The 27,919-nt window shown below is 39.0% G+C and overlaps 3 protein-coding genes across 4 annotated transcripts; all 3 read left to right on the top strand.

The window, feature by feature from the left end:
* Positions 1-474: 474 nt before the first annotated feature.
* On the top strand, positions 475-9,229 carry LOC128365737 (cathepsin S-like). Its single transcript, XM_053326300.1, has 7 exons — positions 475-606; positions 1,151-1,273; positions 3,302-3,448; positions 4,943-5,167; positions 6,575-6,740; positions 7,135-7,237; positions 8,844-9,229. Exons 1-7 carry the CDS (start codon positions 484-486, stop codon positions 8,941-8,943), a joined length of 987 nt encoding a protein of 328 aa, XP_053182275.1. The 5' UTR covers positions 475-483; the 3' UTR covers positions 8,944-9,229.
* Positions 9,230-11,635: 2,406 nt separating this feature from the next.
* Positions 11,636-14,766, top strand: LOC128365733 (cathepsin S-like). The gene is made up of 7 exons (XM_053326297.1): positions 11,636-11,782; positions 11,917-12,039; positions 12,361-12,513; positions 12,777-12,998; positions 13,405-13,570; positions 14,056-14,158; positions 14,588-14,766. Exons 1-7 carry the CDS (start codon positions 11,645-11,647, stop codon positions 14,682-14,684), a joined length of 1,002 nt encoding a protein of 333 aa, XP_053182272.1. The 5' UTR covers positions 11,636-11,644; the 3' UTR covers positions 14,685-14,766.
* A 2,717-nt stretch (positions 14,767-17,483) lies between these two features.
* Positions 17,484-23,057, top strand: LOC128365727 (cathepsin S-like). Of its 2 annotated transcripts, none has more exons than XM_053326290.1 (8): positions 17,484-17,502; positions 19,708-19,835; positions 19,952-20,074; positions 20,365-20,517; positions 20,820-21,041; positions 21,448-21,613; positions 21,980-22,082; positions 22,961-23,057. In XM_053326290.1, exons 1-8 carry the CDS (start codon positions 17,484-17,486, stop codon positions 23,055-23,057), a joined length of 1,011 nt encoding a protein of 336 aa, XP_053182265.1. The 2 variants fall into 2 exon arrangements, with proteins under 2 accessions (XP_053182265.1, XP_053182263.1); XM_053326288.1 differs by lacking the exon at positions 17,484-17,502 and adding an exon at positions 19,285-19,335.
* Positions 23,058-27,919: the final 4,862 nt, after the last annotated feature.

The raw sequence follows: 27,919 nt of genomic DNA, 5'->3' as shown, positions 1-27,919 counted from the left end.
AATATGCAAATGAATAATGTTAAATGATCTAGGTTTGCTAGATTGCTGATCTTCCTAATTCAAAGCAAAATAGCATATAAAAGTAAGCTGGCTAGTTTGTATAGCCACAGCCAAATAGCCAAAAAGCTAAATGAGTAAATGAGAGTAAAGCTGGGTTTCTGTTGTGTACTATATATGAATTTTTAAATGAGGTTTATGCATCTCTTCCAAATTTACAAGGTGTAAGCATAAACAATAAGTAGACATCTATATCTATTGAAGTTAGGTTTTTTTTATGACTAATCCTTCAGTCTCTGAGACGAGGACGATTCTCTCTGTGTGGTATTTATGATGCAAAAACCTTTCGTCTGTTTCCAAGTCGTGGTTTGCTCTCTGCCCGGCAGATTGTTCTCTCAGTGCGTTGCAGCCGTCTCGTCAAAGGTGAGATGACATCCTGTCTTCTCATGTGGTCCATGTTTTTCTCTGTGTGTGTTTACAGGCCTGATGTTGAGGAGCCTGCTCCTTGTCTCCATGTGTGTTGGGGCAGCAGCCATGTTTAGCAGCCAACAGCTGGACGACCACTGGGACCTGTGGAAGAAGACGCACAGCAAGACATACCAGGATGAGGTATGTGATAAAAAACTAAATACTAAATAGTCATTTTAAATACTGGTGCTAACCTATAGAGCTTTGCATGGTCAAACGCTCCAGTATATCACTGAAAAACACTGTTTATGCAGCTGAAGTTCTCCATGCAAATTAGAAGACCAAGGAGAAAGAATTGGTAAAAGTGACAATGTCCACACATTTGAAGATTTTGTATTGTTTGTATTGTATTGTGTTCGACCTTTATGTTGACAGATGTGTACAATTGTCTTTGTAATTGTAGAATTAACTCAATTCATCAGACTCCAGGTTTTGCCAAATTAGGAGTTTTAATCTCTTTGTTAACCTATTAGTAAGTCTTATTGTTACACAACTTTTGAAAAATGGAGCGCCATCGGCCATTTAGACCACATGTTGTTTAGCGTTAATAATAAAAAATTTTAATGTTTGTAGTAGTAGTTTTTTCCCCCCAAAACAATCTGTTAGTGCAAGATTTATAATTTACTTGCACAGTATTTGACCCTATGTACTCATTCTGTGTGTGTGTGTTTGTGTGTGTGTTGAGGTGGAGAATACACACCGCAGGGGATTGTGGGAGAAGAACCTGATGCTCATCACCAAGCACAACCTGGAGGCCTCCATGGGGCTTCACTCCTATGAACTGGGCATGAACTTCATGGGAGACATGGTGAGAAACTCTGCTGTTTTAATTGTATTGATATATTATCATGTTTATTCATTAATCATTAATGTTATTAATGATGTTGAAAGGCTGTAGGATACAGACAGAAACATTATGACTAGTTTACATAACAGCTTATGATATGATATGATTTATTTGTGGATTATAGACTAAGACACTGATTTCCAACATGGTCAGAACATGTTAAAAGACAAATAGACATAAAAAACCCTCAAAATGCATAAAACACAACAAACAAAATCCAAGATCCAAAATCCCATCACAGCAATTCAAATAAAAAACAATAACACATCATAATAAGACAAGGACAGTCAGATGGCTAAAATAAAAATGTCTCTCACTTTATCATAAATATGTCACCCACTTCCAAAAGTAAGTCATAACCTGACTCCTATAAGCTCCTCTCAGGTGTGAAGTCGGTTTCACAGCATAGCCCATTATACAAAGAGGAAGTTCTGGTTTCAGTATTAACTCTGCACACTCTAAATTAACACACACTGGCCCTGGTGTTATAGTTACTTTTATCATGAAGGATGGTTACCCAATGGACTCCAAAGACAGATTAATTAAAGGTACAATATCAACTTGAGAGATTTGACCCGATAAGTTTTCACTGGAGTACCAAATGTGTATCAGCAGATTTTAACAGTACCTAACAAATGTACTGCTCCTTCGATACAAATACAAAGGGGACCATGAAGAGGATCTGATCAGAGTGTCTTAGTGAGTCATAATCTCTTATATCAAGAGGAAATCATGTGAGTAGGTCAGTCATTATTAATGACACACAGGAAACACCAGAGACATCTATAGAGAGCAGAAGTGAAACCAGAACTTGCAGGTTCTTTTCCACAATTAAGAAATCCTCACTAAAAACATTTGTAATTAACGAATAATACAAATATAAACCCTTCTCCACTGATTAACCAATTAATCTTTGAGTCTAGAAAATGTGACAACCAGATGCCAAGTGACTATTAACAAAATGTAAAAAAGTGTAATTTGAGATTGTCAGCTGCTGCTCACATATGTAGTTAATAGCCTACTACAGTATATTCTAACTTCATGAATGACTGAAGCGTTCAGTCCAAACTAAACTATCAACTAACTGGTTTCTAAAGTGCAATATTAGGTTTAAAGATCTTTATTTATGTCAATAGAAACAAGGCTGAGCTGGAGTGGAAGTAAACTCTGCTCTTCCTCAGCTCATCCAGCACAAGATATAAGTTATAATAATAATATTCATATAGCACCTTTTAAAAGTTTACAAAGCGGTTTGATGCAAAGGAAGACACACAACACAGAGAGCAATAACAAGACTGACATTGACCAGATGAAGCTAGAGAACAATGAAAAACAGTAAGGAGATGATGAAAATATATAAATAAATAAAATAAACCAAATGAGATCAAGTAAAATAAAATGGAATAAAAGGGTTAAAATACAAGACAAAACAAAACAACATCATTAAACCAGCAAAACATCCATTAGGAAAAGAGAGAGAATATAAAAGGTAAATTTAGGATATAGTAAATAGATGTTCATTCTAGATTCACACATTTGTGAATTTGTGACATTTGATAATGTGTTTCAGTCTAAATGTCCTGAGAAATTCAGCCAAATAAATAAAGGCTAGCTGCCGATAATATTAAAAAACATTTTTTTTGTAATTACCTTTTTATTGATATCAAAATACATAATATTCTTCCACACATTACATCCTGTATAATTTCTTCAAAATTACCATCAAGACAAGTCAAGGTTTGTTTTCTCTTTTTTCCAGTTCTGTTTCCTCTTAATGGAAGACATTAAAAAAATTATGATCATATGACTAAGTGAACAATATAAAGTGTGTAGCTCAAAACCAAAGGGGTTTATAGGATACAATATTATTACTCAATAAAGTCTGATCTGCCCAATTGTTCCAGAAATTCTTAAATTTACCAGTTTCTAATCTGACCGAAAAAGTCCAGCTGCTCATAATTGAATCATTTGTTATCAACTTCCTCGTAGACGCCAGAGGAGATCCAGCAATCCTTCGCCATGCTCACTCCTCCCACTAACCTTAAGAGGGGGCCATCTCCTCGTCTTATGGGTGCTGATGTACCAGACACCATGGACTGGAGGGAGAAGGGTTGTGTCACCAGCGTGAAGATGCAGGTAAAAATAAAACCCACACATACTGAGTGAAGAGTCAGCAGGACTCAGCAGAAGCATCTTGTGACTCACAGTGTCGTCACCTCAACGGTCTCATTTCTCACATTCATCCATTTCCACTTTGTCGTCTCCGCCCACTTAGATCACTGCTTTACTCACATGACAACTCACCCTCTAACAGCTGATGCTTTCTCATCACTTTTTGTATAAATTACCGTACAGAACACAATCAGACTGTTGCACTTAAGTTTATTTTTTGAGCTTTTATCTTCATAGTTTGTCTGACATTTTTAGTTTTCTTACTCTGATCCCGAAGAAATTGTATTTTGTGTATACTTGTATTTTGTATGTTTGAACTTGAAAAATTGCATCATAATTTTTATACAGACTTTTTGACTGTTTCCGTAGCAACGTTATATAACTGCAGTACATAATTAATATTTAGATAACAAGTCCTATTTGTAATCTTGATAATATTTTGACAAACTGATGCTCAGGAAGTATAAACTGACAGAAACACAACCGCAATCTGCAAATTGCTTCAATTAATTGGGTAAGAGACATGCTTATTGCTCAGCAGTTCAGTCTACTTCACTGTTTTGATCAAGGTCTCTTTTATATTTCAAATATAACAAACAAAAGATACACAACTCACACATGAAATAGTCAAGTCTAGTTCCTACCCACCCACCCACTGGTACTGGACCCCCAGCAATTTAAATACATCCAGACATATTCAGATCTGAGCTTGCAGATTCATGTATATATATAATTAAAGTATCTAGGTGAAAAAAACAACACATCACATACAAATAGATAAATACATTTTATAAAGGGGTACATACACACATTTGGGTTACATAGATATGTTAGTAGCTGCTGTGTCTTCTACAAAGGAAATGAATGGCTGCCAAATGACAAAAGATTTACTGGTGGACCTTCTTACAGTGCATCTAATTTTTTCTAAATGAAAATGGCTCATGACCTCCCTAATCCATTGGCCATATGTTGGGGGCAGAGCATCTTTCCATTTAAATAGGATAAGCCTCCTAGCCAACAAAGAGCAGAAGGAGATATACTTCACTGTTTTGAACTTTATATATTGTTGAACTGAAAGGTCAATAGTGAGAAAAGTATATTTAAAATGTTCCTGTTACAAAATCATAAAAGTTGATTTGCATTGTGAAGAAGTGAATTTTATTTCATCTTATTGGCATCCTACTTTTTAGAAATATTGTGCAGACGATCATTCAACCAAAGACACAATTGATTGATTTCGGCTTTCCTTCTGTTGCAGTATGTAAAAGCTAAATTAGATGCTGCAACGGGCCAAATTCCCAAAAGAGTCATTGGAGTCCTTTAACCTCTTAAACTCTAAATGTAGGAATGTATAAAGTGATGCATAAAGCAAATCTTCAGCTGAATGCAGCAGCAGAAACAACACTTGGGATTCATCATGTCCATGATATTACAGTAACACCAGTCATTTAAATCCAGGGATCTTGTGGTTCCTGCTGGGCCTTCAGTGCTGCCGGTGCCCTGGAGGGTCAGTTGGCCAAAACAACAGGGAAGCTGGTAGACCTCAGCCCCCAAAACCTGGTGGACTGTTCAAGCAAATACGGCAACAAAGGCTGCAACGGTGGCTTCATGCACCAAGCCTTCCAGTACGTCATCGACAACCAGGGCATCGACTCTGACGCTTCATACCCTTACACAGGACATGTGAGTACCTGGTTTAATCCTGCTGGTCAAAAAATGTATCAAATAGATTTAGGAAACCTATAAAACTTCAACTCTAGGGAGTCAATTTAGGATATGTGAGGAACTACGTTTGAGCTTTGTTATTGGGCATGATGATTAAAAAAATGAATAAGTAGATCAGTTCTAACATAGATCTGTATGGATCACAAACATCTCTGTTCTCTGGATACATTTTATAGAAAAACAACTACTATTCAAGCACCACAGAATGAAATTATCCTCCTTTTACAGTATTGGTACATTTTTTGTACCTTCTTGTCTGTACCTCTAAAAGAACATTTCTGCACCCCTAGTGAAGAAAATGTACTCTTATGTCCTGGTACAAAACATGTATCTATTGGAATGGGACAGAATTGGTACCTAATGAGATATAGCTGGAATGACAAAAACATGTATTCACCAGAATCTAATGTATTATAATAATAATAATAATAATAATAATAATGTATCTACAGTAAATAACAATATGAACATATAAATAAATGAACATTTATTTCTAAAGATAATTGTTCCTGCACATAAGAAATGAATTAAAGGGCATCTTAGGGTGACATTTGTTCATGATAAACAACTTTACTTTTCTTTTTGAACATTTTTTGAACATTTTCCAGCTCTTGGCAGATGAGCCAGACAATGAATTTTAGACACGGACAATGGTCACAGTGTTCATTAAGAGAACATTTCACATCACACATTTTTATTTATTATTCGGTTGATTTTGAGCCACAACACCTCCGTGAGACTGGACAGTCTGTCGGATCCTCTCAGAAATGCCTTCCTCCTCCACAAAAACACAAACTGTGAACCAGATGAAGCCTGGAGGACAAATATGTTGTCCGCTCCGATTCATTTATTGTTGCTCCAAAGAGACAGCAGACCACAGACAAGTGAGAAAAGTGTTGTTGTCTACAGCCTGAAGGGTCGGACATAATTTCTTGTTGCTGTTGTACACCCACGTTGTTATCTCATACAGGACTGTAAACCACCTACTTGTTTCTGCTAAAAATGAGAATTAAGTTTTACTCTTCACCTCAGTTTTCTGTTTTATTTCTGGCACAGTGACCGATTATTAAACATCTGCGAATTTGCATCAGACTGGGTTTTTCTGCAAAAAAGTTAAATTTGTCTAAAGTATTTAAAATTAGACTACATCTACTCCTGCTTGCTAATGGAGTTTTGGGTAAATGACTCTGAGAGAACATCAAGCCTCCTAAAACTTTCTTAAACTTAAATTTGACCATATTAAACCGAGGTCCTGTTGAGGGTTAGGGTTAGCCTAAACAGCTTTCTTTTAATAGCATCAGGTTTATTTCATATAGATTGTGTGTAGAATCTCAGTTTTTAAGCCAGTTTTTCCTCTAATTTCAGCAAGGACAGTGCCGCTACAACTCCATGTATCGCGCTGCAAACTGCTCCAAATACAGCTTCCTTACTGAGGGGGACGAGGGGGCTCTGAAAATTGGACTTGGCACCATCGGACCCATTTCAGTGGCGATTGACGCGACACGGCCCAGATTTACTTTCTACAGGAGTGGTACGTTCACACATTATCATCATCAGCTGCACAGGCTCTCATCATTATTTCCATCAAGCTGAAGAGTTAATGATTTATATATTTTATGGAGTTTTTTTGTATGTTTGTTTTTTTTATCATTTATTTATGAAAAAAATGTATTTTTGCAGGAATCAGGCTACATTTACATTTAATAATATTTTCCATTGAATAAAAAACACTTATTGTACATTGATATAATATTTACTCATACAAATTGTTCAAGTTGTTAAAATTCACAATGAGGAGTGATTCATTGGCTACGGTATATTGGGCTAATTTCATATGAATATAAAGAAATTCAATAAATCCTGGGTTAAATACATCATTAAAAGAAAAAAAGAAAAAAATAAATATGATAATCATGTTATTTCAGGAGTGTACAATGACCCGACCTGCACTCAGAGGGTGAACCATGGTGTGTTAGCTGTTGGCTACGGTACACTGGACGGACAAGACTACTGGCTGGTGAAGAACAGGTAGGAATATACACAGAGTCCATATAGCTCCTGTATGCCCCCCCCCCCTTCAGCACTCTGCCTTTGCTTGAGGACAAGAAGGAAGTGAAACGGGGAAGTCAGTGCAACTGTTACATTTTGTTCAGATTTTGAGTGTTTTGCTGACGTGAGCGCTGTGGTGCCATTGATTCTTAATTCTTCAACTGTGTGCATGTCAGGCAATGATTAACACACATTGCAAAGTTGGGTTAAGTCACACAATTATTTCTGCTTACTAGAAAAGAAGGAGTTTCATTTCCCATCAATTATTGCATGGAAAACATAAACAGTACCCACAATCCCCAGAGTGTGTTCTTCTTCTCCTTTATCTTTGGTGTAGATGTGTAAACAGGGAGATTGGCCCTCTGACTTAGGAGTTAAAACTATTAATTTGGAGCTTTTGGAATACTTTTCTGACAGTGTTGTTTTTATTTTGAGGAATTCATTCAGATAAGCACACAGCACACCGAATAAAAGTCAGAAACAAGCATTAGACAAAGGCAGAAAACAGGCCAGCTCTCCTGTAGATTTGATCATTTAGAAAAATTAAGAGTGTTCTCTAATCTTTACTTAACTAAAAGTAGAAATACTGCAGTCTAGAAATACTCCATTACGAGTCAGTCCTGAAAAAAAAATCAATTAAGAAGTATTATCAAGCAAAAAGCATCAAAAGTAAGACTGGCTTAGAGTAGAAGTACAAAGTAGCATAACATGGAAATACTCAAGTAAAGTACAAATACCTTAAAAGTGTACTTAGATATAGTACTTGAGTAAATGTACTTGTTACTACCATAGACTGTATAAAAGAAATGGACGTAACATCTATGACGTCACCCATTGGTTTGTGGACTGCTGCTCGGAAGCAAATAGTTTCGAATCTGGGCAGCGCCATCTTGAAAATTTCAGGTGCATGCTGGGAAAAATAAAAACACAGATTCTACTTATATGGGCATGAGGCGGAGCCATGGGTAGAGCGGGGAGGTTGCTATGGTTGCGAGGGCTGGATCTCGAGGACATTGGGCAATCAACCTGTCAATCACGACATAGCCAAGCCCTAATGCATACCCTGCTTTATCGTCACATATAAAATCAGGAGGCCAAAATGTCACAAATGAACATCATACTGCATTGAAGAAGGCTTTAAACTAACGATTGAGACCACAAACACATTTTGAAAACGTTTACTGAGGTTAGAAATCAAGTGAGAAGTTGGTGAATTCTCCATTGACTTGTATTGAGACGGAAGTCCTTTTGACACCAAAACGGTCGCCCCACGGTCGCCTCCTGGTGGCCTTTTGCTAGAATGCAGTTCTAAGTTACTTCCGTGTCGGCTTCATTTCAGAGGATCAGAACTTCCCGCCTGGTTACTACCAATAAGCAAAAGACTGCTTGTCATTTTTTTTTTTTAAACAGACAGACAACACAAAGTTTAAGAGCAGATTCAAATATGTACTTTTCTCACTTTCAAGCTAATGCCAAATATTTGCTATCACTGAAAATACTTGCACATGGATGATGTTTATTGATGTAATCCTTGTTGTGTCCCTTTAATCATATCCTTCTCCTTTTTCCTGCTCATTTCATCCAGCTGGGGAGCCACTTTTGGAGACCAAGGCTTCATCCGGATGGCACGCAACAAGAACAACCAGTGTGGCATCGCTCTGTACCCCTGCTACCCCATCATGTAGCTGCAGAGGAAACCAAACTGAATCTATGCAAACTTAAGTTTCCTTCTATGTTTAATGTATACCTTTTCCGTATATTGCTATTATTTTTTGCTACAGATATCAAAAAGTCTTTTAATACTAAGGTTTGTTTGTTTTGTATATTGCGGAGAGGAGTAAAAGTTATTTCTATTCACATGTGATCACTGATCCGCTTTATGTTGTAAGACTGTATTTGTTTGTGTCTTGCTGTCTGTATGTGAACTCGAATCTGTTTGTTTGAATCTATAATAAAGATTTTAAGAAGAAATCATCCTCCTTAGTGAGTTTCAGTCACAGTGATACATGACAGGTTTGGATCGATATATATCAGTTATGTGATTAGGCCAATGTTGGCATTTCAGTAAATATCAGATCTGTGTTCTGTGCTGTTGATGCAGTGGAGATAAAGATCTGATTTTACTGAAGCAGCTTCAGGCTTGTCTGTAACTGCCATAAAAACTGCTTGAAAGAATCCATTGACTCTTTGGAAAATGGAACAAAATGAACGCCAAAATCAATGCCTGTGTCTGTGGTAAAGCATACCACATATTAACTGCCTATAGGCAAGTAACATTGTCTTACTCTTATGTAACCAATAAAAGCCTTTTGGTATGTTTTTCTATTTATTTTTTGTCTACTACAATCTCATCAAACTGAGCTATTTTTTCAGAAAGGCAATATAGTGTGTTAAAAAGAAGAGTTTGGAAAATACAGGTTATTAGGTATTAGGTACATAGTTATTAATTTTCCTGGTTAAAGTTAGATGAGAATATTGATAGCACTCTTGCAGTTGTCCATTAAATATAAAGCTATAGCCAGCAGCATGACGACTAGAAACAATGGGTTTATACTGCATATTTTCCACAAATTTTAACCTAAAGCTAAACCATTTTCCAACAGATACTCCGCTGCTCGGATACAACCTCTCTCTTCAGAATCTGCCTTTTCTCTACAGGACAGTGATAAGCATGTTGCTTAACGGGAGCTGCGTTGCCTACATCGAGTGGGGGCAAGCGAATTATCATCCCACAGACATTCAGAATAGATCACGTAGTTTGACATCCTACTACCTCATACAAATATTGTATGTTACGGGCCATAATCAAATGATACAGAGTAATAAAGCATTGTACGTTTTATATTCACAGTAACTTACAATTTTTTATATTTTAAGGTTCTTACTGACTCAGAACAGGTTCTTCTTCTATCTGTCCAACAAACTCTTTGATCCACACTCCTACAGCATCTGGCAGACTGCCATTAAACGTGCTGACCTCTTGACCTTTCATCCAGCCTACCTCTTGACCAACACTTTGGTCCAGAGCAACAAACCACAACACACTGTTTTGGAAAAAGTTTTTAGTGACCTCCTGACCTTTCCTGATGCACCACAAGGCATTCCAACATTTTCACTGTTACACAAGAAATATCAAACTCTAACAAGCAGATATGTGATATACCACTACACCAGCATAAAATCTGACATACACTCTGCGAAATATGAGCCAAACCAGTCATGCTGGATGATGTTACACGCAGCATAAGGTTCACAACAGCGTCTCCAGACTCTTTCATACCTGTCAGATGTGCATAATTCTCTGGTAAATGCCAATCAAGCTGCATGGTGCTGGGCTGTGAGCACAGATCCCACTAGAGGACGTCAGGCCCTAACAGTAGTCCTCTTGTTCCTCTGGTTCTGCTGTTGGGTTGATGCCCTTCTACGGCCCTGTCCAGCTCTACTTGTGTCACAGCTGGTCTCCTGGTATCTCCTCCATGCTCTTCAGTCTGCGCCGGGAAAAACAGCAACCATTCTTGTGACCACACGTATGGATGTGCCATCCTGGAGGAGCTGGAGTGACTATACAACCTGATTACAGGTACCGCCTCATGCTCAGAACTCAGAACTATAGAAGAATCAGTCAGGAAGTATCAGAGAAAAATAGTTGTCTGTGGCCACCACGTGTCAAACCATTCCCTTTTTAAGAGTTGTCTTGCTTTTTCCTCTCCATTGCACCTCTTGTAACTTTCATTTAAACCAAAGAAGGTGAAATTGATTCATAATCACTAGTGCTTCCTAAATGGACAGAATGATATCCCTGAAGTTTAACTGACTGTGTGTTATACTGTGATGATTAAGTGTTCCCTTAATTTTTGAGCAGTTTATATTTAATGTATACTCTTTTTTGCTCTTCTTGTGATAACCAAACTGTGATTGTGTACATTATTGTGATTACCAAAGTTTTCTTTTTCTAAAGAGGGAGAATTGTGGCAGACTACGTGACACTGTCTTGATAAATACCAACCAGGATAACACTGTGGCAGTGGATTCAACAAAGAAGCGATGATGCGTCTGACTGATCAAGGCAATTAATTTACAGTTTTAATACAATCTGATGCTTTTTGTGTTCATGTTTTAGACATAGAGATATATTGTGGTTGAGGTGGTTGAAAATGACTTCATAACCATTCCCTAACCATAGGGTATATAATCTTTCACTGTGGGGTATTTTATCATAAAAAACATTTATTATGCATGATCTATTCCTGAGATGACCAATCAAAAGAAATACTAAAGTAATCAATCAAGGCCATTTTCTTTGGATAAAGTCCAGTATGAGGCATACTTGCTTAGATATTCAACTTATTCTTTTGTGGATTTAGACTTTTGAATGTTTCTCTGTGTATGTTTACAGGACTGATGTTGGGGAGCCTGCTCCTTGTCTCCATGTGTGTTGGGGCAGCAGCCATGTTTAACAGCAAACAGCTGGACGACCACTGGGACCTGTGGAAGACAACCCACGGGAAGACATACCAGGATGAGGTATGAGGAAAAAAGGCTACTTGCTAAATTGTCAATTTTAATGTTTTTTCCCCCAAAACAATCTGACTGCTTAATTATTTACACAGTATTTGACCCTATGCACTCATTCTGTATGTGTTTGTGTGTGTGTTGAGGTGGAGAATACACACCGCAGGAACTTTTGGGAGAAGAACCTGATGCTCATCACCATGCACAACCTGGAGGCCTCCATGGGGCTTCACTCCTATGAACTGGGCATGAACTTCATGGGAGACATGGTGAGACACTTTTTTTTATACAGAGATTAAAGCAAGTTTAATAAATTGTATTGATTTATTATCATGTTTATTCATCAATCATTAATGCCATTTTACTTAACTTTATCTTTTCTGTTGTTACAGTCTTTGGTCCCTTTGTTGTGTGCCCTAATTGTCATCATGTTAGTACTACTTTGTATTGAAAACTAATTTGAGAAGATAATATGATGACTGTGATTCTGTATGTATGATCATGTATGAAACTGAAATAAAAATGAAAATCCATTAGAAGAAGAGAGAGAATATAAAAGGATAAATCATTTGTTAACAACTTCCTCGTAGACACAAGAGGAGATCCAGCAGTTCCTTGGTGGGCTCACTCCTCCCATTAACCTCAAGAGGGCGCCATCTCCTTTTCTGGGCAACACAGGCGCTGATGTACCAGACACCATAGACTGGAGAGAGAGGGGCCGTGTCACTAGTGTCAAGAATCAGGTAAAACACACACACACACACACACTTTTGTTTCCCACAGTCACCAGGACTCAGAAGACGCATCTCATCACTCAAAGTGACATAGGAAGCTGTCACCATGACTGCAATATATGTGTGTGTGTGTGTGTGTGTGTGTGTGTACAAATATAATGATAATAATTATTTTATGTTTTTGTTTTGGTGCCTTTATATTTTGTCTGACATTTCTACAGTTTCCATATCCTGATCCTCAAGAAATTGTATTTGATTTTAATTGTGTCCAGGGTCGTTGTGCCTCTTGCTGGGCCTTCGGTGCTGTAGGCTCCCTGGAGGGTCAGTTAGCAAGGACAACAGGGAAGCTGGTAGACCTCAGCCCCCAAAACCTGATGGACTGTTCATGGGAATACGGCAACAGGGGCTGCGACGGTGGCAACGAGCTCAAAGCCTTTCAGTACGTCATTGACCACGGCATCGAGTCTGTGGCTTCATACCCCTACGAAGGAAGGGTAAGTAACTGGTTAAATCCTGCTGGTCAAAAATGTATCAAACAGTTTAACCCATTAAGCAGGATTGTGTGCAGCCTGTTCCATATTCGTTTTTCTGAGTTTTCCGTTTATCTGCTGAGTTTGCACTCGGTACGTTTGAGTTTAAGATGTGTACATACAAGCATTATTTGGTGACATCACGAACAGATGGGAAGCATGTCTTGCTCCAATATGCAATTTGCAGATAAGTGATTTGGAAACCTGAAACCTCCTGTGTACATAAATGAGAAGTAACTTTTCACTGAAGTTGGATATATAGAATATGATAATAGAATCAACTGAAATATTAGCATTTCATAGATTGTAGATTTTTCAATAATTGAGGCAGTGAATTCTATTTCAAACTCAGTTCATCATCTTATTTCAGGACGGAAAGTGCCTCCACAACCCCATGAACAGTGCTGCCAACTGCTCCGGTTATGTCTCGCTGCCTGAGGGGGACGAGGAGGGGCTGAAGAAGGCAGTTGCCACTGTCGGACCTATTTCAGTGGCGATTGCTGCAGGGCAGTCCTCATTTCAGTTCTACAAGAGTGGTACATTCACACAGGAGTACATTCCTCAGCTACAAAAGCTCTCAACTTTATTTCTGTGAAGCTGAAGAGTTAAACATCCACTTTTTGTTTTTGTTTTTTACATTCATTTATGAAAAATTTATTTATGTAGGAAACCGGTTACAATTACATAATACAATATCATTATAATTTTTTCCAGTGACAAAAAAATACAAACACAACATTACACCTTAATAATATTTACCTATTCGAAATGCTCAAGTTGTTAAAACTCTCTTGAGTAGGACAGGTGTAATTATAAAAGTTGCATTTGGATGACTAAGTTATTTATTTGCTGCAGTATGTTGATCACAGTAATGGTAATAATACAACTTAAGGTATAACATCTAAATCTAAATCTGAATATAGCTCAATTTAAAATTGGTGAAGAAATTCAGTAAATCTTGACATACAGTATGTCTTAAAAAAACAAAAAAAACATTAACATGATGAAGATGTCATTTCAGGAGTGTACGATGACCCGAACTGCAGTCAGAACACGAACCATGCGGTGGTAGCTGTGGGCTACGGCACAGAGAACGGACAAGACTACTGGCTGGTGAAGAACAGGTAGGAATATACACAGTACACACTATATAAACTGAGTCCATATACCACTTATATGTTCGTCCCCCTACATCAATGTGGAGCCAATTTTAGATTGGAACATTACATTGAAGTGTATCATACATTTTTATTATAATAATGATAATAAATAATCAGCATAATCATAATAATATTTATTTCTCTGTAACCTTTAACACAAAGTATAACAAATTATTATTATTCGAATATATATATTATTTTATGTAAAGTGGCAAGTGGAAATACTCAAGTAAAGTACAAGTACCTTTAAATTGTATTTGAGTACTGTAATTGGGTAAATGTACCTGTTACTAGTAATAAGCATTATAAGTCATATAAGGCTTAGCTTTGCTTTTATTGATGTAAACCTTGGTGTTTCCCTTTAATCATACTATTTTCCTGCTTTTCATCCAGCTGGGGAACTAGTTATGGAGAAGAGGGCTATATCCGGATGGCACGCAACAAGAACCAGTGTGGCATCGCTCTGTACCCCTGCTACCCCATCATGTAGCTGCAGAGGAAACCAAACTGAGTCTATACAAATTTAAGTTCCATTCTACATTTTGTGTATACTTTTTTGCATTTTCTTCTTCTTCACATGTGATCGCTGATGCCTGTATTTCTGAATCTATAATAAAGATTTTAAGAAGCAAACATCCTCCTTGCTGAGTTTCAGTCACAGTGATATATGACAGGTTTGGTCGATATATCTGTTATGTGATTAGGCCAATGTTGGCATTTCAGTAAATATCAGATCTGTGTTTTGTGCCGTTGACGCAGTGGAGATAAAGATCTGATTTTACTAAAGCAGCTTCAGGCTTGTCTGTTGGCAGCTTCAACTGCCATAAAAACTGCTTGAAAGAATCCATTGACTCTTTGGGAAATTGGCTTGCTGAAATATATTCTGGTTTCTTTGGTCTTCTATGGTAATAACAATATCTGTTGGGCATATATGTTTCCCCTGGTAGGTAAGAGTTGCCTTAACAAATTCACACTCACAGTTAAACTAGCCATATGCTCTGTCCAGTCATTTGACTACACCGCAGCATCATCAAGGTAAACATTACAATGAGGGACCAGGTTCATGGTGCACTTAAAAGTAGCAGGTGCATTCTTCATATCAAATGTCATCATGGTATACTGCAGGAAGTGGGCAGGGGTCACAAAAGCAGAGATGACAGTTGCTCAGGATGGTCAGGCTTACTGATAAACATAGCTGGACCTACACTGTTAATGCAGTCTTCTATGTTAGGCAAGGGGAATTAGTCTGGTGTGGTAACCAGGGTTTATAGTTTTGAAATTTTCATTAGTTTTTATTTTTATTTAGCTTTACAGTTTGCTTTTTTATTTCAGTTTAGCTTTAGTTAGCTCTTTGTCGTGCTCCTTCTGGGGCTCTACCCAAGAAGTTCATGGACACGCATTGTCATGGTAACGGACGTAACTAGTGGGCAAGCTTCAGTTTGATAGCAGCATGTATTGCTCTGATAGTACAGGTGGCTAGCCTGGCTAACCCCAGACCGCATCTCAATCTCATTTGAGATTATTGTGATAGCAAACCTGTGTTTATATGTCTTCATGACTGTAAACACACTTTGAAAGCAGTGAACAAACACCAGATACACAGCGAGTAACAACACAGCTGCTACGTTGTAGGTTACATTAGCACGCTGCTAACTATAGCAGCGAAGCTAACGTGCAGAGCGTCAAACAGCTGTAGTAACAAATCTGCTACTTTACAGCTAACATCACAACAACAACATATCCTGACTAACTAGACAGTGAGCTGAATGTCAGCAGGTAATATTACAGTTTATGTGAAGCAGAGCTGATGTTACTCACCTATCAGGCAGATCAGCGTCCGCCTTCACTCTCCGATCCTCCGCCCGGTCTCCGTCTGTCCTTCTGCCGGGTCTCCTTCCGTACCTCCGCCGGTCTCCGTCGGTCCCTCCGCAATTAGAAAACCACACTGATGTGTCTGCGAGTCCTTGTCTGGTCAAAGTCCTTCTTTCATATGTTTTGTTCGTCTAACTTTCTCCTCTCTGGATGTTCCTTGGTCAACTCTCCTTCTCCACTATGTTTGTACGTTTCTCTCTCCAACTGCATCACTACGTAACGTAACCTCCCCTCCCCCCTCTGTCCAACCATGAAGTATTTATTGTATACAGGGTCCTTCACTTAACTCATGCACATGGAGGAGAGCTGGCCACCTAATTTTGAAATTGTTGCCTCTCGAACTACCTCTTGCCTTCTGTGTGTAAAGGTCTTGTCCATCATTGTCGCAATCATTGTTGTAATGGTTTCTTTTCTTTACTTCTGAGAGCAGCACCACTCTTATGATTTCCAGTGTCGCTGAAGTTTCACCGGATGGATCTATCTATCGATCTATGATTTAATATCTGTCTGAAAAAACAAAAAATCTGAATGATGACAATGTCCAGAATTTGCCTTTACCACAAGACAGTTGCTGAATAAGACAGAAACTGAAAAAGTGGTTGACAGTTCCTCACTTGGCTGATACACACATAGCTCAAATCACGTTTGAATATACAATAGGAAGGAAACTCATAAGCCTAATCTAGTTAATATTTGACTGTCATCTAAAGTGACTCAGTTTCCTTTTGAGCCATCTACATGTTGCAAGAATTGCTTGTTAATTATTAAAGGCTGCAGCTTCCTCACTGTGTGGGTGCTAAGATTGAACACAGGCACTGACTGCAGACTTAATAATCATGATGTTCAGGGGTTATTTTTATAATTGCTTTATCTGACAGTTATTATTTTGATGAATCTGTTCAACATTTGCTCAATAAAAAACAGAACAAATAGAGAAATTCTTATCAAAATTTCCCAGAGCCCAAGTTGACATAATCAGGTATTTTTCCTTCGAAACCCCAAAATATTCAATTGACTACAATGTTAGACAAGAAAAAACTGCAAATTGTCATATTTTAGGACCTTCAACTGTCAATACTTGCATGAAATTAGTCAGTTTCATCAACTAATTGTTGCAGCTCAGTACTGTCATTTAGAAAGTCTTAGCTGACTTTTATGTAATCCATTAAATCCAGACTGAAAATCCTTTGTAGAAAGAAAGTCACACAGACTGATTGGCAACTGCTTTCTCAAGGATCTTGGAGACAAAGGGGGGGGTTAGTGTTGGAGAAAAAGACTAAATAAATATCATGTTTAACAGCAGTTTCCTGTGTTTGAGGAAAAATCAGTGACTATTGAGGGCAGGAGGTGATTAATTTTGTCCCTAATTGTTAATACGCCTGTTCTCTTCACAGAGCAGCAGGTTCACACTGAGCAAATGTTACAGGTGAGAAAGAGTCTTGAGACACCATTGTGAACATAATTGTGCATGTAAGATCATCCAGCATAATTGGTTTGGTGGTGGGTCAATAATGGTCTGGGAAGGCATATCCTTAGAGGGTCACACAGACCTCCATGTCAGAGTCAACAGTACCCTGACTGCTGTTAGGTATCGGGATGAAGTCCTCAGGGTGATTGTCAGACCATACACTGGTGCTGTGGGCCTTGAGTGTGTTACTGGAGCTGTTACTGGATGTCAAAGGCATTAATCCCACTGGCTGTCCCTCACATTCACCTGGTTTAAATCCAATTGAGCACCTATGGGACGTTGCCTACATCGATGTCATGTTCCAACATGTTAGTATGAGATAGAACATCATTGAACAGAGTGGGATGTGAGTGGGGCAAGCGAAATATAATCCCACAGACATTCGGGAAGGTAGGATAGATGTGCTTCTATGTCAGATAAGATCACATAGTTTGACATCCTACCACACAGCTGATCATCAGTTACTTCGACCCCTCATACAAATATTGTATGTCACGGGCCATAACCAAATGATACAGAGTAATAAAGCATTGTATAGCATTTATAGTCACAGTAAGTTACAATTTTTTATATTTTAATCTTCTTACTGACTCAGAACAGGTTCTTCTTCTATCTGTCCAACAAACTCTTTGATCCACACTCCTACAGCATCTGGCAGACTGCCATTAAACATGCTGACCTCTTGACCTTTCATCCAGCCTACCTCTTGACCAACACTTTGGTCCAGAGCAACAAACCACAACACACTGTTTGGAAAATGTTTTTAGTGACCTCCTGACCTTTCCTGATGCACCACAAGGCATTCCAACATTTTCACTGTTACACAAGAAATATCAAACTCTAACAAGCAGATATGTGATATACCACTACACCAGCATAAAATCTGACATACACTCTGCGAAATATGAGCCAAACCAGTCATGCTGGATGATGTTACACGCAGCATAAGGTTCACCACAGCGTCTCCAGACTCTTTCATACCTGTCAGATGTGCATAATTCTCTGGTAAATGCCAATCAAGCTGCATGGTGCTGGGCTGTGAGCACAGGTCCCACTAGAGGACGTCAGGCCCTAACAGTGCTCCTCTTGTTCCTCTGGTCCTGCTGTTGGGTTGATGCCCTTCTACGGCCCTGTCCAGCGCTACTTGTGTCACAGCTGGTCTCCTGGTATCTCCTCCATGCTCTTCAGACTGCGCTTGGAAAAACAGCAACCATTCTTGTGACCACACGTATGGATGTGCCATGCTGGAGGAGCTGGATTGCCTATACAACCTGATTGCAGGTACCACCTCATGCTACCAGCAGTGACAAGGACACTAGCAGAACTCAAACTATAGAAGAATCAGTCAGGAAGGATCAGGAGAAAAACAGTAGTCTGTGGCCACCACGTGTCAAACCATTCCCTTTTTAGGGGTTGTCTTGCTTTTTCCTCTCCATTGCACCTCTTGTAACTTTCATTTGCACCAACGAAGGTGAAATTGATTCATAATCACTAGTGCTTCCTGAATGGACAGATTGATATCCCTGAAGTTTAACTGACTGGGTGTTATACTGTGATGATAAAGTGTTCCCTTAATTTTGTATATTCTATGTACTCTTTTTTGCTCAAAGCACTGTACACAATTTTCTTATTGTGATTACCAACGTGTGATTGTGTATATTATTGTGATTACCAAAGCTTTCTTTTTCTAAAGAGGGAGAACTGTGACAGACTATGTGACATTGTCTTGATAAATACGAACCAGGATAAAACAGTGGCAGTGGATTCAACAAAGAAGCGATGATGCGTATGACTGATCAAGGCAAGTTTAACCTTCTTCCTCAATTAATGAACAGTCTTAATACAATCTGATGCTTTTTGTGTCCATGCTTTAGACAAAGAGATATATTGTGGTTGAAAATTACTTCAGGACAAATTTAATATGAATACAGTGTATTTAAATGTCTCCTCTAACCATAGGGTATTTAATCTTTCACTGTAGGGTATTTTATCATAAAAACATTTATTATTGGCATGATCTATTCCTGAGATGACTAATCCAAAGAAATACTAAAGTAATCAATCAAGGCCATTTTCTTTGGATAAAGTCCAGTATGAGGCATACTTGCTTAGATATTCAACTTATTCTTTTGTGGATTTAGACTTTTGAATGTTTCTCTGTGTATGTTTACAGGCCTGATGTTGGGGAGCCTGCTCCTTGTCTCCATGTGTGTTGGGACAGCAGCCATGTTTGACAGCAAACAGCTGGACGACCACTGGGACCTGTGGAAGACAACCCACGGGAAGACATACCAGGATGAGGTAAACAGTCTGACTGCTTACTTTTTACTCACACAGTATTTGACCCTATGCACTCATTCTGTATGTGTTTGTGTGTGTGTGTGTGTGTGTGTGTGTGTGTGTGTGTGTGTGTTGAGGTGGAGAATACACACCGAAGGGAATTTTGGGAGAAGAACCTGATGCTCATCACCATGCACAACCTGGAGGCCTCCATGGGGCTTCACTCCTATGAACTGGGCATGAACTTCATGGGAGACATGGTGAGAAACTCTGCTGTTTTATACAGACATTAATTCAAGTTTTATTAATTGTATTGATTTATTATCAAGTTTATTTATTAATCATTAATGTTAGTACTACTTTGTATTGAAAACTAATTTGAAAAAACAGCAGATAATATGATGACTGTGATTCTGTATGTATGATTATGTATGAAACTGAAATAAAAATTTAGTTTAAAAAAATAGCATCAACAAAACATAAAAAAAATCCATTAGGAGAAGAGAGAGAATATAAAAGGATAAATCATTTGTTAACAACTTCCTCGTAGACACAAGAGGAGGTCCAGCAGTTCCTTGGTGGGCTCACTCCTCCCATTAACCTCAGGAGGGCGCCATCCTCTTTTCTGGGCAACACAGGTGCTCATGTACCAGACACCATGGACTGGAGAGAGAAGGGCCGTGTCACCAGTGTCAAGAATCAGGTAAAACACACACACACACACACGCACATACACATACAGAGAGACACAGACACAGACACACAAATAAATTCGTTTCACACAGTCAGCAGGACTCAGAAGACGCATCTCATCACTCACAGTGACATTTCATCATGTTTATATAAATGAATGTATATATACACATATAATTATATATATATATACACACACACACATATATATATATATATATATATATATATATACATATATACCGGTGTATATAATATATACATACATACATATATATGTGTGTATGTGTGATTGATTTTAATTGTGTCCAGGGTCGTTGTGCCTCTTGCTGGGCCTTCGGTGCTGTAGGTTCCCTGGAGGGTCAGTTAGCAAGGACAACAGGGAAGCTGGTAGACCTCAGCCCCCAAAACCTGATGGACTGTTCATGGGAATACGGCAACAACGGCTGCGACGGTGGCAACGTGCTCAAAGCCTTTCAGTACGTCATTGACCACGGCATCGAGTCTGTGGCTTCATACCCCTACGAAGGAAGGGTAAGTAACTGGTTAAATCCTGCTGGTCAAAAATGTATCAAACAGTTTAACCCATTAAGCAGGATTGTGTGCAGCCTGTTCCATATTTGTTTTTCTGAGTTTTCTGTTTATCTGCTGAGTTTGCACTCTGTACGTTTGAGTTTAAGATGTGTACATACAAGCATTATTTGGTGACATCACGAACAGATGGGAAGCATGTCTTGCTCCAATATGCAATTTGCAGATAAGTGATTTGGAAACCTGAAACCTCCTGTGTACATAAATGAGAACAGACTTTTCACTGAAGTTGGATATATAGAATATGATAATAGAATCAACTGAAATATTAGCATTTCATAGATTGTAGATTTTTCTATAATTGAGGCAGTGAATTCTATTTCAAACTCAGTTCATCATCTTATTTCAGGACGGAAAGTGCCTCCACAACCCCATGAACAGTGCTGCCAACTGCTCCGATTATGTCTTGCTGCCTGAGGGGGACGAGGAGGGGCTGAAGAAGGCAGTTGCCATTGTCGGACCTATTTCAGTGGCGATTGATGCACGGCATTCCTCATTTCATTTCTACAAGAGTGGTACATTCATACATCATCATCCGCTGCAAAGGCTCTCAACTTTATTTCTGTGAAGCTGAAGATTTAAAGATCCACGTTTTTATGATTTGTTTTTTACATTTATTTATGAATAATGTATTTATGCAGGAAACAGGTTGCAATGACATAATATATTAACATAATTATAATGTTACAAGTTGTTAAAACTCTCTTGAGTAGGACAGGTGTAATTATAAAGGCTGATTTGGATAACTGTGTTATTTATTTGCTGCAGTATGTTGATCACAGTAATGGTAATAATACAAGTTTAGATAAAACATTGAATTTATATAAAATTGGTGAAGAAATTCAATAAATCTTGACATAATGATGAAGATGTCATTTCAGGAGTGTACAATGACCCGAACTGCACTAAGATAACGACCCATGCAGTGTTAGCTGTGGGCTACGGGACAGTAGATGGACAAGACTACTGGCTGGTGAAGAACAGGTAGGCATATACACAGGACACACTATATAAACTGAGTCCATATAGCTCCTGTATGTTCCTCTGCATTCTGGCTTTGCTGGAGGACAAAAGGGAGGTCAGGGTAATTGTTATGTTTTGTTTGGATTTTGAGTGTTTTTCTGACATGAGCGCCACGCTGCCAGGTTGGGCTAAGTCACATCACTCACAGTCGCTTAGTAGAGAAGGAGTGATTTCCTATCATTTATAACATGAAAAACATAACCATTTACGATAATGGAACTAGCATTAGATCAAGGTAGAAAACAGATCAGCTGGAAAATAAATATGTTGTCTCTTATCCTGTATTTATTTGATCATTTAGAAAACAACTAAAACATAATCATTCTCTAATCCTTTACTTAATTAAAAGTAGAAATAATGTCAGTAAGAAAAGTACCCAATATGGAGACTGGCGTCTTGTAGAGTTATAATATTACAGTATATTATACTGTTGATTTTAATGTTGTAATTCATCAATGTGGAGCCAATTTTAGATTGGAACACTACATTGAAGTATATCATACGTTTTTGTTATAATAATGATAATAATAATAATCATAATAAACTTTATTTTTATGTAACCTTTAACACCAAGTAGTGAAGAAAGAAAAGAGCAGTTTGAATATATATATTATTTTTTAAGTCCTAATCTGAAAAGTGAACCAGTAAATATAACTGGCAAGTGGAAATACTCAAGTAAAGTACAAGTACCTTTAAATTGTATTTGAGTACTGTAATTGGGTTAATGTACCTGTTACTAGCAATAAGCATTATAAGTCATATAAGGCTTAGCTTTGCTTTTATTGATATGAACCTTGCTGTTTCCCTTTAATCATACTATTTTCCTGCTTTTCATCCAGCTGGGGAACTAGTTATGGGGAAGAGGGCTACATCCGGATGGCACGTAACAACAACCAATGTGGCATCGCTCTGTACCCCTGCTACCCCATCATGTAGCAGGGAAACCAACCTGAGTCTATACAAACCAAACTGAGTCTATACAGACTTCTACATTTTATTGTATTTTCTTCTTCTTCACATGTGATCGCTGATGCGCTTCATCTTGTGCCTGTATTTCTGAATCTATAATAAAGATTTTAAGAAGCAAACATCCTCCTTGCTGAGTTTCAGTGATACATGACAGGTTTGGATCGATATATCACTTACGTGATTAGGCCAATGTTGGCATTTCAGTAAATATCAGATCTGTGTTCTGTGCCGTTGACGCAGTGGAGATAAAGATCTGATTTTACTGAAGCAGCTTCAGGCTTGTCTGTTGGCAGCTTCAACTGCCATAAAAACTGCTTGAAAGAATCCATTGACTCTTTGAGAAATTGCTGAAATATATTCTGGTTTCTTTTTTCTAGCCATATGCTCTGTCCAGTCATTTGACTACACCGCAACATCATCAAGGTAAACATTACAATGAGGGACCAGGTCCATGGTGCACTGAAAAGTAGCAGGTGCATTCTTCATATCAAATGAGGAAGTGGGTAGGGGTCACAAAAGCAGAGATGACAGATGCTCAGGATGTTAAAGGGACCTGCCAGTAACCTTCCAGTAGGTCAGGCTTAGTGATAAACACAACTGGACAAACACAGCCTACACTGTTAATACAGTCTTCTATGTGAGGCAAGGAGAATTAGTCTGGTGTGGTAACCAGGATTTATAGTTTTGAAATTCTCATTAGTTTTTATTTTTATTTAGCTTTTCAGTTTGCTTTTTTATTTCAGTTTAGCTTTAGTTTGCTCCTTGTCGTGCTCCTTCGGGGGCTCCACCCAAGAAGTTCATGCACGCGCAATGTCATGGTAACGGACGTAACTACTGGGCAAGCTTCAGTGTGATAGCAGCATTTATTGCTCTGATAGTACAGGTGGCTAGCCTGGCTAACACCAGACCGCGTCTCAATCTCATTTGAGATTATTGTGATAGCAAACCTGTGTTTATATGTCTTCATGACTGTAAACACACTTTGAAAGCAGTGAACAAACACCAGATACACAGCGAGTAACAACACAGCTGCTCCGTTGTAGGTTACATTAGCACGCTGCTAACGTTAGCTGCGAAGCTAACGTGCAGAGCATCAAACAGCTGTAGTAACAAATCTGCTACTTTACAGCTAACATCACAACAACAACATATCCTGACTAACTAGACAGTGAGCTGAATGTTAGCAGGTAGCGTTACAGTTTATGTGAAGCAGAGTTGATGTTATTCACCTATCCGGCAGATCAGCGACTGCCTTCACTCTCCGATCCTCCGCCCGGTCTCCGTCTGTCCTTCTGCCGGGTCTCCTTCCGTCCCTCCGCCGGTCTCCGTCGGTCCCTCCGCAATTAGAAAACCACACTGATGTGTTTGCAAGTCCTTGTCTGGTCAAAGTCCTTCTTTCAAATGTTTTGTTCGTCTAACTTTCTCCTCTCTGGATGTTTCTTGGTCAACTCTCCTTCTCCACTATGTTTGTACCAGACGTTTCTCTCTCCGACTGCGTCACTACGTAACCTCCCCTCCCCCCTCTGTCTGACCATGACCGCACATAAACGCTCCCTGTCTCTGATTGCCTGGAGCATTGTTGTGTTGGCTCGCTCCGAGCTACATATTTATCTGCTGAGTCTCAGATTCAGGCTGTGTATTGAGACTGGACTTTTTTTTCGCGAACTTAGAAGGGACAGCTAGCGGATAGTGAGGAGAGATTTGATGATTTTGACGCAAAATGTATTGGATTATTATAGTTTACTACACCTTTAATTGTGTCTACTACTGGTTTGTAGTCTACATATTCCCATAGGTTGTGGCGTTTTCTGCCTGAAACATCTTCTTCTTCTTGAGCATTATGCAGCAGCCGCTATGTTGCCACCTACTGGTACTAGCCCGTTATTACATGTAGTGAAACTGAACAGAACACAGTAAAAATGGAGAAAACGAGGAAAGAAAAAAAAAAGTTAAAACGCCTGTTCTCTTCACAGATGAGAGCAGGTTCACACTGAGCAAATGTTACAGGTGAGAAAGAGTCTTGAGACACCATTGTGAACATAATGGTGCATGTAAGATCATCCAGCATAATTGGTTTGGTGGTGGGTCAATAATGGTCTGGGAAGGCATATCCTTAGAGGGTCACACAGACCTCCATGTCATAGCCAACAGTACCCTGACTGCTGTTAGGTATCGGGATGAAGTCCTGATGTCAGACCATACACTGGTGTTGTGGGCAGTGTGTTACTGGAGCTGTTACTGGATGTTATTGGATGTCAAAGGCATTAATCTCACTGGCTGTCCCTCACATTCCCCTGGTTTAAATCCAATTGAGCACCTATGGGACATTATGTATCGGTGCATCCGACACCACCAGAGGCCTGTACTACGAAGCTGGATTTTCTCTTATCGAGGTAACTTCAGGGTTAACCCTGGGTTTTCCGTACTACGAAGCTGGTTCACTTCTTACCGGGGTAAATGACCATGGTAACTTATGCTGAACGGCTAACCTGCTCCGGAGCAGGTTATGTTCTGGATAAGAGATCAATGAGTATAAAAGCACCACCTCCTGACCAATCAGTTCTCTTAGAAAATGACCTGCCCATTCTTAAAAGATCCTGTCAACACGCGGATCGCGAGAGGAGCGCTTAGGAGAGAATGAGCTTTTAGGGATGGATGCAATTTTTTAATTGGCCAAAATATATATTTAAAAAATAATCATTGAGGCACGTGGGGGATATTATTCTGTAGGTTTGACATCCTGAGATCAAAGTGTCAGGGAGCATAATAACTGTATTTATTTATTGTAATTGTAAAAAATTGACGAAAATATATATTTGTAAAATAAGCCTTGAGGCACATGAGGGATATTATTCTGTATGTTATACAGTTGGTTTGAAATCATTCACTCAAATGGTTGAAGCGCATAATAGGTTTGTATTTTGAATGTTGAATATTAAATTAACTTAATGTCTCTTATGAAAGGAAGGGCACTGAGGAAGCGATCTGCCCCAAACGTCTGTGCCGTAATAAAGTGGCATTGTGTGATCAGAGTGCTGTCCGTTTATATTGTCTGATAAATTAATATTGTATGATCTCGTGAATTTACACATTAACAGAGTCGGCAATTTTCTGCCAGCATTCCTTCCTGGCTTTTGCTGCAGCATCAGAGTTGCTTTTGGCCTGGATGATGTTTGAATTCTTCATATTTATGAAGAATAATTGTCTGCTCCTCCATGGTAAAGTAGGCTGCTCTGCAGGGTTTCTGCATGTTTGTGATTGGTCAGACGCTGCAAACACCTCCCCTTTATGTGAACGCGCAGAGATCCAGATTGGAAAACCCTGGGTTGATTTACCGAGTTGATAACCAGCTTCGTAGTACCGCTTATCCTGGACTGCGAAGATCTGGTTAAGTCAACCCAGGTAACGGAGAAAGATCCTGGATAGGTTAATCCAGCTTCGTAGTACAGGCCTCAGGACAGCATCCACCAACTCATCAGGAGCATGCCCAGGTGTTGACGGGAGTGCATACAGGCACACGGGGGCCAAACACACTACTGAGTCACATCACAAGTTGTTGTGATGAAATTGATGAATCAGCCTGTGATTTCAATTTTTTAATGAGCTTTTTGTTTTGATTGGTTAAAGATCCACTTGAAACCTGAGACCCAATCAGGTTGCACAGGTAATCCAGTTCTCCCAAGCACAACAGCAGGACCAGTATCTGTAAACTACAAATAGCATGTTCAAAAGGAAACTATGTTTGCTTTGTAAAGAGAATTTCCATCTCATCATTTCCGCTTATTCACTTAGATGACACTCAAATATTTACTAGATCAGGCTTATGAGTTTCCTTCCTGTTGTGTGTTCAAACGTGATTTGAGCTGTGTGTGACACACTGACAGCCAAGTGAGGAACTGTCAACCACTTTAGTTTCAGTCTTATACAACAGCTGTCTTGTGTGCAAACTATGGACATTGTCGTCATTTTGAGTTTTTTCAAACTGGTGGATATTAATCTGTTATATCCAGTGTGTGAAAGGAATGGTTTAACATTTTGGGCTATACACTGCTCTAAAAAACAGAGGAAACACTTAAATCACACATCGGATGTTGATTAACAAATTATTCAAGTTGAAAATCTTTACATCTTTTATCTTTTAACAAAATAACATAACACAAATCATCAACCTATTGAGGGCTGGATTCGAAATCACACAATGTCTGGACATACTCCTAATGAGTTGGCGGATGGTGTCCTGGGGGTTCATTGAGCTCCTGGTCAGTCTGTGGCAGTACTTGCCAGCGTCTGATGCACCAATACAAAATGCTCAATTAGATTTAAGTCAGGGGAAGGTGAGGGGCAATCAGTGGCATCAATGCCTTCAACATCCAGGAACTGCCTACACACTCCACATCACAGGCATTGTCCTTCACCAGAAGGAACCCAGGGCCCACTGCACCAGAGTAAAGTTTTACAATTGCTCTGAGGATTTCATTCCGGTACCTAACACCAATCAGGGAACCATTGGCTATGGCATGGAGGTCTATACGACCCTCCAAGGACATACCTCTCCAGACCATCACTGATCCACCACCAAACCGGTCATGCTGGATGATGTTACAGGAAGCATAACATCACCACAGCATAAACAGACTCTTTCACACCTATCACGTGTTCAGTGTGAACCTGCTCTCATCTGTGAAGAGAATGGGGGTCTTGCCAATTCTCCTCCTGTTCCTCCTTGCACAAAGAAGCCAATACCGGTTCTGTTGCTGGGTTGATTAGATAATTACATTAGATGATTAGATGAACTTCATTGTCCCGAAGGAAATTTGTGGGCTAAAAGT

The sequence above is a fragment of the Scomber japonicus genome, chromosome 10 (assembly GCF_027409825.1).
Source record: "Scomber japonicus isolate fScoJap1 chromosome 10, fScoJap1.pri, whole genome shotgun sequence".
Taxonomy (NCBI): domain Eukaryota; kingdom Metazoa; phylum Chordata; class Actinopteri; order Scombriformes; family Scombridae; genus Scomber; species Scomber japonicus.
Note: the sequence above shows the minus strand (reverse complement) of the source record. Positions and strands in the feature narration are given on the sequence as shown.